We start from the raw sequence: 13,170 nt of genomic DNA, 5'->3' as shown, positions 1-13,170 counted from the left end.
CAAACTGTTCGGTAGACAATTTGGCATATTCGAAACTCTGATATTATTATATATGTGATTAGGGATAGGCACATCTGTGTTGGCCCTGCGATGAGGTGTTGACTTGTCCACAATGTACGCCACCTTCCGCCCAGTGCAGCTGGGATAGGCTCCAGCACCCCCGCGTCCTCAAAAGGCACAAGCAGTACAAAATGGATTGATGGATAGGTCAAGACACCAAATTCCGAATTCTGTCGTACCAATTCAGGTAAAATCAAACGGTACCAAGTATACCTTTGTTACGCACGTCACATCTGTTTGCAGACTCGGCACCAGCTCAAGCACTTGTCAGGCAAACAGGAATATTTGTAGCGGGCTACGTCTCGGTCATGTTGCAATTTTCCTTATCAACCGAGCAAGCATTCCTGATAAATACAACCATGAAAGTAAAGCTCCACTTTTCAAAATGCCGAGCTCAATTGGATATGCCATTTACATGCTACTGATTAGCATTACCGATTTTACATGCCAATTTGAACTCCTGTAAATTTGGCAATCAAAACGACACCTGAGATGCACATTAAAATTACAGTATACATACTTTTTGGGACTCGACAAAAGACAAGGCTGTCACATTAAGCTTAACCACAAAAACTCCTTACTGACTACGGCAACACACCAAGGACAAACTGCAAATGAGACTCAGAAGTGTAAGAAAACAAGCTCAACCCGACAACACAGTTATCATTCACACTTAGTTTATTATTTTAACAAAACATTTATTACCACCTGAACACAAAAAAGTACCAAAAATGTGTACGTAGGAATCGATACCATTCAGTTCAAATGTGAAAAGGTAACCATCCCTAGTACTGATAACTCACACTCAGTCCAACTTTTACAGTGCAGCACTTCCTCAAACACATGTTCACCCTCAATGTTACATGGCCTAAGGGAATGGGGATGCAAACTCATTTAAACAACAAATATAGACATTAACAGGTTTCTAATCGACATTCTGAACCACCGACTCATTCTAACCAAATAATCTCTTCCATAAAAAGCTTTCGTAGCTATAATGTGACCAGGTGGGCCCTAAGATTTGTGTGGCCCCAAATAAGATTGTTTGCTGCCCCATTTCGGACTTTACTATTACTCAATGAACACGCTAGAAGATAAGGCTGACTGCAGCCTAATGAGGACTGTATAGTCGTTCCTCGCCACATTCAAATTTGCGGCTTGTAAAGGTGTGGGTGTTATTTCATGTCATAGAAGAAAGTCGTAAACAGGTTTTTTATGGTCTAGCTATGAAAATATTACATTTTTAACTAATAATTCCTACTTTGTTGAAATTCAGAACCAATCAACAGCGATAAACATGGGTTTGCTGTATTACTCTTGGTGAACAGAATAAGCTTAAGAGACAAAACCAACAAAAAAGCAATCCAAATACATTTACAGTATAATAAAGTATTAAAACATTATATATTACTAATATTTTACAAGTTACCGGTATGTAAAAAATTGCATTTACCATAAATGATCACATATGAACAATGAACAAAAGGACGACATTGACAACTACATTTCAGTTCAATCCAATATGTCTAAAAGTAATGTGTTTATATTCCAGATAATGTCCAACGTTTATATGAAAAGGTAAAAGAATAGGTTGATGGTCAAATGAGAAAAGAAAAGAAAAGTATTCCAATCGCCTAACATTCAAAACTGCTGTGCCGCTTTGACATTAATGAAGAAAGTAAGCAACACACAATAAATGGGCAAAAACTATGAAAAAAACAATGTTTTTAGACACTATATCTTCAGGGAAAATGTTCAGCTACATAAGTAAGCTTAAAGAGTATGGCCGTTTTATAAATACGCGATGACGCCATTTGAAGCAATGCTAAATGTGTACTTATCTTTATGAGCGGTTAAACCTTACTATAAAAGTTTATCAGAAATAAAGTATCATTGTATCCATGAGACAATTCAGTCCATCAAAGTACAATAAGCAAACAACTGCACAGCACGACAACCACATAGATGATCAGCTACTGAAGTAACTGGTCACCATAATAATGTGGCACTCCTTTAATTTGTTGTGGTCAGAAACAACTGCATAAAGAGTTTATGCTAACCACGTAGATGATCAGCTACTGAGTGTGTGAAATCATTACACCTATATTACAAGCCGAACTTTCCATAGCAAAAGATCTGAATCCAAATACATGTAGCGTTACATCCCTATTCATTTTAGCAGATTTCCAGACAGTATCACTAATCCTATATTATATATTATAGTATAATATCAGTACCCAACCTGAAACCAAATGGCATTAACTATCTTGCTGAGGACAAATAGTGGGAGAACCCAGAGAGCACCAAAGACGGAGGTCAGGATGAACTCTAACCAGGACCAGACACTGCCATGGAGTGAGGGGTCACCTGGAGCAAAAAGATTGTTTCTTGTCAGGAATCGTAACAATCTATCCTTCTTTGACTAGCAGTTTTATATGCTTACCGATAATTTTTGCAGTGAGCGTCTGCAGCAGTGGGATAAAGACCCGGTAGAAGAGAAACAGACTAAGCTGGAAAGACAGTGATATTAAAAGTTAAGTTAACTGAGATCACCTTTTGTTCAATTCACAATGGTGCTGAGATTCAAAGAGGATAAAGGTTGAACATCTTACCCAGAACACTCCTCCATTCCAGGCACAGCACTGAAAGATCCTGCTAGCTACTTTAGGGTCACTGCAAAGGAAAGAAAAAAAATCAAGATAAAACAAGTAAAATGTGGATGTCTGTGGAGGACTTTAAATCGACCCTTGTATCTACGACCCTTGAAAATCATCAAACAACTATTCAAGGTAGATGTTTAAAAAAAAAAATCCCCCGTGAGGATTAAAGGACGTACGATGGAATCACTAGTTTTGGAGGGAAAAAAAGCAAATAACAGACGTGACAAAAAACTGTAATTATTTCAAATGGCAACTTTCAGGCTATAAGAAACACTAAAATGAATCAAGAATATAAATCAGTCAGTAAGTTTAATTTTTAGGCAAAAAAGAGTGGAAATAAATGAACACGCCACTAGTACTTTGTGGCTTTTATAATAGCTTGCAGTCTCTGAGGTATGGACTTAACGAGTGACAAACAGTACGCTTCATTAATCTTGCGCCAACTTTCCCTGATTGTTGTTGCCACATCAGCTTTGCAGGTTAGAGTCTTGTCATGGACCATTTTCTTAAATTTCCACCACAGATTTTCATTTGGATTGAGATGCAGACTATTTGCAGGCCATGACATTGACCTTATATATCTTTCTTTAAGAAAAGTGTTAACAGTTTTTGCTCTATGGCCATATGCAACATCATCCTGAAAAATTATGTCATCATCCACGAACGTCCTTTCAATTGATAGAATAAGAAAAGTGTCCAAAATGTAAATGTGTGCATTTATTGAAACTGTAATGACAGTCAACTCCCCAGTGCCATTACATGACATGCAGCCCCAGATCATCAATGACTTTGGAAATGTGCATGTTTTCTACACACAGTTGTCTTTATAAATCTCATCGGAACGGCACCTAACAAAAGTTCCAGAATCATCCCTTTGCCCAATGAAGATTTGCGATTAGTCATTCAGTCATCCATAGTCCACGATTGCTTTTCTTTAGCCCATTAGAGCCTAGTTTTTTTCTGTTTATTAGTGTTAATGACGGCTTTTGTTGAGCTTTTTTGTATTTAAATCCCATTTTGTCCTTCAGGGGGTTTCTTCCAGTTTGGTCTCAGACGGTAACACCAGTTTCCATTCCGTTCTTCATTTGTTTTGCTGTGCATTTTCTGTTTTGAAAACATATAGCTTCAAGTTTTCTGTCTTGACGCTTTTTAAAATGTTCCTTGGTCTACCAGTATGCTTGCATTTTACAACCTTCCCATTTTGTTTGTAATTGGTCCAGATTTTAGACGCAGCTGACTGTGGACAATCAACATCTTTTACAACATTGTGTGATGATTTACCTTCTTAAAGAAGTTTGATAATCCTCTCCTTTGTTTCAATTGGCATACCTCATGCTGGAACCATGATTCGTGTCAATACACCTGGTGCAACAGTTCTCCAAGGTGTGATCAGTCATTTCTAACTGCAGACTAACAGATTTAATCTGTTGCAGGTGTTATCTTTGGAAATTAAAATGTACATTTTCTTCAGAATTTAATGATTCTATACTTTTTCACTCTGCTTAATCTAAAAATGAAACTGTTACGGACTACTATATATATATTCTTGATTTTTTTAGTGTTTCTTAAAACCACAAAATTGCCATTTAAAACGACTATTGTTTTTTGTGATGTCTGTTATTGTTTTTGTCTACAAAATTAAACAACTGAATGAACATCCTCCAAGTCTGGTGATTCCATCATTTTTTTACCAGGAGTTGTCAATTAAAATCGGTCAGGCTTTCTCCATCCTGTTTTGCCAATTACAATGCTGACTTCACACTAGCTCTTCAGCTAACATGCAACCACAATGGATATGAAATCAAGGAATTTGGGCAACTGTTAGACATACCTGTCAGGTTTACGCTCCTCACTCTGTGCTCGTCTCTGTGCCAAAGCCCCACTGGCCCTTCTCCGACGCTGCTCCTCCCTTTTTTGCTGGATACGTGCATCCAGTTTGGAGATTGTTCCAATCCCCAATATGGAGTCCTTGATCCCCTGTTCCCACAAAAAAAGAAAAAACACATGTCTTACTTTATAAAACCTGCAGTATGAAATTATTGACAGCCTGTTGTGACTTGTGCAAAAATAAGGAATTCTGAGCCTACCCACCGCTATTTGGCGTAGCGAATGAAACAGTGAACCCCATATGAGTCGACAAAATCATCCGGTGTCGGACTTGCTAGCATTAGCTTATGGCTAATAATTTGTTTTTCCAACCATGAGAAGAAAGAACGTGAGTGTGGATGATAGATGTTGAATTAACAAAGGAAATTATCAAAAACATGAGCGAGCATGTAGCTAGCTAACTTGATGAAGCTGTTGGAGAGCAGCACTGCTAGTCTGTATCATATTTAAGCAGAATGAGTCCATAACGCCAGCCAAGGATATCAAAATAATATCGAAATGGCAGAACATTTTCCATGAAAATAGGAAGAAGCTGCTGATGGTGTGTTTGACGGAGAATCAACTCAAAAGGAGATACCGTGGTACTTCAACTTATGAGTAGTTTGGAATATGAGCGGTGCGTCACCAAACCGAACCACAAAACTGTGACAAGATCCAAACTGTTTTTTTGTAAAACGTTACGCTCCTAACCCATAAATAGTGCTTGCTGTCAACTCTGACCAGTGGTCCGTCATTCAAAGATATCCCTATGAAACATAAACAACAATAACAATTCTTATTGTTTATCGGTCCGATAAATATTGGGTCAATATTGGAAATTATGATGCCACATCAATAATAACCAATATATATATTTTTTAAACACTCCAATGAGGTGAGAATACCCATACTGTGCTATATAGGTGGGTTAGGGTAAACAAATGAAGCGCTTCTACTTTGTAGGATGTTCCAAACTGTCCCCAAGATCACATGACCTCACTAGTCATCAGAGACACTGCGTGAAATAAAACAAAAAGAAAACACCTGGCTTCGACACATCAAACCCCACCCACTAGAAAACACTGAAAAAACAAGCTATGGGTGCCAGTGTGGACGCCTTAAAGGTGGCGTTTTACCTCAAATCCTCAGCGCCATGCCATGTTTTGTTTTTGCTTTGTTATTGTCAATAGTGCTGTATGTGTGCATGTACGTGCGTGTGTTTTCTTCTCTTCTTCTATTATTGTTTTTTTTTTGCTTGTTTGTTTTGTTTTGTACAGCACTTTGTTTTTGCCACTTTTTTTTATGCATTCTAACTTGTAATTAAACATTAATAAAAATCCGCTTACAGCTGAGCTAATGGGCGGTCCTCTATTTCGCCGATAAAATCCAACCAATAACCATTCCAAAAATTGCCAACAATACTCCATTTACATTTCGTGATTGATATATTAACCAAGTATTAGTGATATATTTTGTTATTATTAGCGCAATTAGTGGTGTTCATCAATTGAACATTTTTGCAAACTCTGCATCTGCAAGCTACACCCAAATGTTACAGCTATTATGTAATGATATTTTAGGCCATGTCCACACAAACACAGGCAGTTTCAAAATCAAATATTTGGGGTTAAAACGATCTCCATCCGCACAAGTGTATTTTCAAAACTGTCTCTGTCGACACACAAACGCATACAGCTGCTGTAATGCACATTTTGTCCAATCAGAAGCCTGAAAAAAGCAGCCACAGCTGACTTGTTTGCATTACACCTCTGTAATGTTTATTTTGATATACTAGACGTACACAATGACATGTACAATATCTTTAAAACCAACCTGCACATACACAGAGCCCTGGGAACATTATTACCGGTATCTCTTTTTTTCCGTGTTTAAAGTGTGCATGCACGCCTGTGCTGCTGAAACCAAACATTGATAGAATTATAACATGTTTAGCAACATGGTGATGTATTACATGTGCAGTGAAGTGTACATTATTTCTAAAATCAGCATGCACTAACGAGCCAAGGAAACCATTTTGCATGTTTGAGTGCCTATATAAAGCACACGGACAGGTGTGTGCCGCTGCAAAACTCTCGTGGAATTATAAAGCATTTAATCATGGATATAGTGATATAGTGATATAGTACATGTGCAATGAAGGGTATATTGTCTTTAACATCAGTACACACTACAAGGAGGACGCTACATTATGTTTTTTTTTATTTGCGTGGTCGCTTTTTACGCACGTCCACGGTCGCGCCCGGTTCCATATACAAGAATGGAAGCATCACACGTAAGTTGACCTCATGATTTGTCGTTAAACAAGGACTAAAAACATAAGATAATGTTGCACCTTTCTTATGACAGAGCAAAAAGTCTTGCTCGTCAAAATTGTCCCATCATGGGGAGGTTCGACAGCGATTGTATCCAAAACAGCTGACTGTCATTAGCGTCGGCAGGAGTGTCGCAAAGTCCATTTTGATGTGTCTTTTTAATCAATGTAAAGTGAAAAAAGCAGCATGTTTACGTTCAAACATACAGTAATTCCTCTTATAGTGTGTTTAAAGGCAGCAAGGCAGTGTTGTTGAGCTCTGGAAATGACAGCACACAACCGTGACTTCATCACAAGTCTCCGTTGGTGTCGTGTACACGCATACGCTAAGCGGAGAGGCTTGGAACTCTACACTTTAGAATAGAATAGAAAGTACTTTATTGATCCCTGGGGGTAATTCAGCACCACAGTTCGCTCATAATAAACAATAAACACTTACCGGTAGGTATTTTTTACATGTGAATAAAATAAATATAGTCTATTATACTATTATATATTAGCCAACGTTTGCAAAAGTCTGCGTTTTTAAAGACAAAAGTATGCGTCTGCGTGTGGACAAGAGGCCTAAACGCAGAGATAAGTATGCGTTTATTAATAAGTATCTGTATTCATGTGAATGTGGCCTTAAAAGGTATGTTACCACTAACCGTCGCAACATTGCGCAGGAAGGCCCTGACGCTGTCTGTCATCTCTGTACCAGCTGCAGATCCATCAACTGCAGACGGAAGGGATAAGGTTGACTTGGTGGTCAGCTCTCATAGCAGGAAGAAGATCACACAGCAACCTAGCATAACCCAGACACAAGAAAGCAAGAACGATAAGGAGCATGATCGTTTTATTTTTGTTGCTGTATGTACAAACGGTGCCGTTGAAGTGGCAGCTGGTAGCAACACCTTTGTTCTCTTTTATGTGCTTCTTTGTGTTCTTTAATGTTTCTGTCTTGTTTTCATGTGTTTTTTTTTTTTTTTTTACTTTTAAAAACTTTTTTGGGGACATTTTGAATCGGCACTACAAACATATAATTTCCCCATTGTGGGATGAATAAAAGTTTATGAGGAAGCTTTGATGCTTTTGATCCAATCCTGGATGTTTAGTCAATCTATGGTCACATGAAAAATTACCACACAGATGTACTTGTGTGAATTATCTTATTTATGCTAATGAATACAACTTTTTTTTTTTTTTAAATAAAACAACAAAGCCACTGATGTTATTTTTGCTGACATAGTTGCGCTGTCTTTAACTTTGACCACATACGTTAGAATGACTTGAAATGTCTCACACAGCTCAATGTACTCTATAGAACAAAACACCTACTGTAACTTTAGATTGCTTTAAGCCCAATCACTTTAAAATACAGAAAAATAAAGGATGCATGCATAGATATATTTTGTACAAGATACTAAAAAACTACCCAATGTAGGTCAATATATACAAAGCTATCTGACCAAAACAATATATTAGCTTTGTGTTAACAGGTAAACCAAATTTGTGCGCTAAAAACATCTCATTATAAATAATAAATTGTGTTTATACAATATGATGAGGCAAAAAAAAGGAGATGTCCCCGAACACACTGTGGACACCCCTGCCTTTGGGGGACTGACAAAACTAGAAAGATTAGATACATTGGTCCTATCAAACACATTTTAGGAGCTTTTAAAATTATGTTGGGTTCCAGCAAGGCACTATCGTAAGTTTATTTGATTAAAATACTACATAATCCATACTCAATCTCAAGTTTTGTAAAAGGTAAATAGGCTTTCTTCTCCTCTTGGTGGAAACTCTCGGATTCCAAAGCCTGCTTGTCCCAAACTGTTGCAATTAGTCAAGCGGTCATTTTAAAATCGCATATTTTTCAAGGAGTTTGGCCCTTTCGTCTACATGTAAATGTTTTTGTTCTCCCAAAAAAAACTGAGGTTTTGGGGAACTCCAGCTTCACCGTTTGTGCAAACTGTGGCAAAAGGGAGCATTCTAGTTTGTCTCATAACAGTTGCAAAAAGTGATAACAAGATCAATTAAACAATAGGAAACAATGAAAACAGTAAGACTAGAAAACGTTGCGAAAAAAAATTGGTCTGAATTTGCTAAATATAACAACAAAGTTGGTATGTTGACAACACGGATCCTTCTTGCCAAGTCTTTTTGTTCTCTGTGTGTTACGAAATAAAGAGTTAACAATACCATTTAGTGTACAGAGTTGTAACAACAAGATACAGTCACTGGCAGTCCCAATATAAAGTGTTTTATATTTGTGGCAGCCAAAATTATTCGTCTCAGGTAACAAGTACATGAATGTATGGGAAACTGCAATTATATGAAAGTTATTTGTAAAGTGAACTATTATTCAGAGGGAAATAAGGTTCACGTCCAAGTCCTGTTTTAATAAATTGTTAAGAAGTTCAAAAGGGGGGTTTAATGTTTGCATTTATTCTCAAATATGGCTGGATGGATGGAAACTACCCCTGTAAATTGACATTAGCATGTAGTCTCTCTATATCTGTGTATTAGCCAACTTTCAAAGCGGTCTCTTGCTAGCCTACCCAAAGAGACACAATTTAATACGTAAATATATTTAATGTTCTCAAATCCACTAACAATTTATATAAAAGAAAGCTGGCGAATGGTTTATGTTTGTTGTCACAAAAATATATGTGCCCTGTTCGCTCGTTTATTTATGTAGCTAGCTAGCTCGCTAGCTGATAATGTTGTAATTCTGGTCACGGAAACACAAGATATGAAGACAAAACTTAAAACAGCAAAGAAAATGTAACGACAATGGCGTTATATGCTACTTACCTCGTACGGCAGGTTAGTGCTTAAATGACCCCTTCCTATGGCATTAACAACAGCAGCCTATAGACGGCCAACAAAGGCCATGGCAAAACATATTGCGCAAGCTCCAATTCCAAAGGATCATGGGAAATGTAGTTTTCATTCTCATGCTGTCATTAGCTTTGGGTTGGCAGACAGACCCTACTTTACTGGAAATTGTTGTTTAAACACAATTTCTCTCCACACAACACACTTATATGGAATAACTGTTACATTCTAGAGTGATAAAAAAATCCATATATATAGAAGAATGCAACGCTGTAGGTATTTGGGCTGTCAGACATTTTATGGACAGTTGTGGCAGTTTATCTACGTATTAAAAAATGTATGATAAGTATCAATGTTGTTGTTCAAAAAATCTGTTGCAAAAGATCATCAAAGCAATACCTCTATCCTTAAACTCTATGTTGACTCAATATGTTTTATATTCAAATTAGGGATAATGTTTTTTTTGCCGATATCCGATATTCCGATATTGTCCAACTCTTTAATTACCAATACCGATCTCAACCGATACCGATATAAACCGATATATACAGTTGTGGAATTAACACATTATTATGCCTAATTTGGACAACCAGGTATGGTGAAGATAAGGTACTTTAAAAAAAAATTAATACAATAAAATAAGATAAATACATTTAAAACATTTGCTTGAATAAAAAAGAAAGTAAAACAATATAAAAACAGTTACATTGAAACTAGTAATTAATGAAAATTAGTAAAATTAACTGTTAAAGGTTAGTACTATTAGTGGACCAGCAGCACGCACAATCATGTGTGCTTACGGACTGTATCCCTTGCAGACTGTATTGATATATATTGATGTATAATGTAGGAACCAGAATATTAATAACAGAAAGAAACAACCCTTTTGTGTGAATGAGTGTGAATGAGGGTAAATGGGGGAGGAAGGTTTTTTGGGTTGGTGCACTAATTGTAAGTGTATCTTGTGTTTTTTATGTTGATTTAATAAAAAAAAAAAAAAAAAAAAACCGATACCGATAATAAAAAAACCGATACCGATAATTTCCGATATTACATTTTAACGCAGGCCGATATTATGGGACATCTCTAATTCAAATACTACCCCTTGTCTGAGAAACCTTAATATTGAAGATGTTTATTTCTGTGATGGAAAATGTTCCAACAAATATATGAGGGCAGTTTTAGTGAAAGAATATTTCCCGGGCACAGTTCATAGACAATACATCCTGAAGGAGTTTACAAAAGTTGAGCTAAGGAAAATAAGAACAAGATATGCTGAAGACGAAACTCAGGGAGGCCAAGGAGAACTACAGGAGGAAGCTGGAAGGGAAGCTGAAGGACAATCACATGAATGCGGTTTGGAGACGTATGCAGACCATCACCGGCCTCAAACCGTCGGGGGGTAGGGGGGCGGACGGAGACAAAGAGAGGGCCAATGAGCTAAACCTGTTCTTTAACAGGTTTGACACAGTGGCTCCGACAAGTCCCCCCCCCCTCACCTCCCCCAAGACATGCCAGCTCGGCCCCCTGCTGACAACTTCAGCGAACCAATCCACCCCTCCCCCTCCTCACAGCACCCCAACTCCAATGACTACCTCCCCCCACGTAGCACCTCACCCTCAGCTTGATGAACCCCGCCTCCCCCAACCACCTGAGACCCCCTCCAGTGTGTCTGTCTGCAGACCAGGTGAATGCATGGCTAAAGAAGTTACACACAGGCAAGGCCGCGGGTCCTGACGGTGTGAGCCCCAGGGTGCTCAAAGACTGCGCCCCACAGCTGTGTGGTGTGCTTCAGCACATCTTCAACATGAGCCTTAGGCTGCAGAAAGTCTCCACACTGTGGAAAACCTCATGCGTGGTCCCTATTCCCAAGAGCACAAGACCCAGCACGTCGAAGGACTACAGGCCGGTGGCTCTAACCTCCCATATCATGAAGACCATGGAGAGGTTGGTCCTGGAACAACTGCGCCCGACGATCAAGCCCCACCTGGACCCACTCCAGTTTGCTTACCAGCCTCGACTGGTGAACCGAGCCCACACCCACCTAGACAAGCCTGCGAGCAGTGTGAGGGTCATGTTTTTTTACTTCTCCAGTGCTTTCGATACCATACGGCCCGGCCTACTGGGTGTGAAGTTAGAGACGATGCAGGTGGAGGCCACTTTGGTGTCCTGGGTTGTTGATTACCTGACTGACAGACCACCAGTGACGTGCAGTCACTAGAGGCAGGTGAGGCAGGGCCTTACCTGCCATCATGGAAAGAAAAAAATGTAAAAAGAAAAAAAAAATATTACGGTAAATTGTTATATGTATCCAGTGATTATACTATAAAGTTATTTTCCATTTAACTTAACCAGTTATAGATAATTTTTATTTAAAATCGCTGAATTTTCACATTTGCCGTTCAAATACTGAGAAGAGACGGTGCGGTGAACAGCAGCCAGTTGAGGCACGTCACTCAGTTGTGCCTCAACATGGATTGCGCAATGACTCGGCTAACTGCTGGTCTGCTGTGCAGTGAGACTGTATTGCTATATGAACTATATTATACATTTCCATAGTTTAGTTAGCTGAGGTATATAATGTACAGTGTATTTTGTCAACAACTGTATGTGTGTAAAGTATTTCTTGTGCTGAGCGATCATAAAATGGCGGCAAAAGACGCACTGGCTGAGGCTCGCAGTAATCCCGCCTCCTGCACCCTCGCTGTAGAATGCACCCTCTGACGGGAGTGTTGTATCAACTAAAGTCCACACTTAAACTTTCCACGTGCAAGATTGATTCTATTTAGAAAAGTTATTTCATAAGAAGCCAAAAAGTGCAAAAACAATAATGTTCGTGTTGGAAGAGTTGTGAATGACTGCAGGGCCACAACATTAGGTACACCTGCAGACTGCAGGTGTACCTAATTCACAACTCCTCCAACACGAACATTATTGTTTTTGCACTTTTTGGCTTCTTATTAAATAACCTTTGTAACCTATTTTTATGGGCTTTCCTCTTTGTGATGTTAAGTTCCTGTTATGCGCTGTTATACAGTATATGCCTTGAGCTCTTATTTTGAAGGCGCTAAGAGCGGAAGTGATGACACGTTGGAGTGGAGCGGAAGTGGTCCTCGTGTAAACTGGAGCCTCCGTGTTTGTTATTTTGTAGTTTCATACAGTATAGGCGACATTTATAAACCCTCGGTTACATTTTTTAAAATAGATTCAATCTTGCACGTGGAAAGTTTAAGTGAGGGCTTTAGTTGATATAACACTCCCGTCAGGGGGTGCATTAATCCAGCACAACAGCGGCGCATGGACTTCATTTATAAGTAAAGGTAAGACCATAATAAAGTTTTTTTTTTAATTAAATGTACTTTTTTGTGTGCTACAGTTTGTATGTGTAAAGTTAAAGTTAAGTTAAAGTACCAATGATTGTCACACACA

At 38.5% G+C, this 13,170-nt stretch overlaps 1 protein-coding gene across 1 annotated transcript in view; it reads right to left on the bottom strand.

Annotated features, from left to right (window-relative positions):
* Positions 1-9,856, bottom strand: part of ei24 (EI24 autophagy associated transmembrane protein) — a 28,328-nt gene extending 18,472 nt beyond the window's left edge. Inside the window, exons 1-6 of the mRNA XM_061961817.2 lie at positions 9,718-9,856; positions 7,566-7,702; positions 4,552-4,697; positions 2,673-2,733; positions 2,504-2,570; positions 2,303-2,427 (exon numbers count right to left, since the gene is read on the bottom strand). Coding sequence (XP_061817801.1) covers positions 2,303-2,427; positions 2,504-2,570; positions 2,673-2,733; positions 4,552-4,697; positions 7,566-7,607 — 441 coding nt within the window. The 5' untranslated portion in view covers positions 7,608-7,702; positions 9,718-9,856. The remainder of the gene's footprint in view (positions 1-2,302; positions 2,428-2,503; positions 2,571-2,672; positions 2,734-4,551; positions 4,698-7,565; positions 7,703-9,717) is intronic.
* Between the last annotated feature and the right edge of the window lie 3,314 nt (positions 9,857-13,170).

This window comes from Nerophis lumbriciformis, linkage group LG09, assembly GCF_033978685.3.
Source record: "Nerophis lumbriciformis linkage group LG09, RoL_Nlum_v2.1, whole genome shotgun sequence".
Classification (NCBI taxonomy): Eukaryota; Metazoa; Chordata; class Actinopteri; order Syngnathiformes; family Syngnathidae; genus Nerophis; species Nerophis lumbriciformis.
Note: the sequence above shows the minus strand (reverse complement) of the source record. Positions and strands in the feature narration are given on the sequence as shown.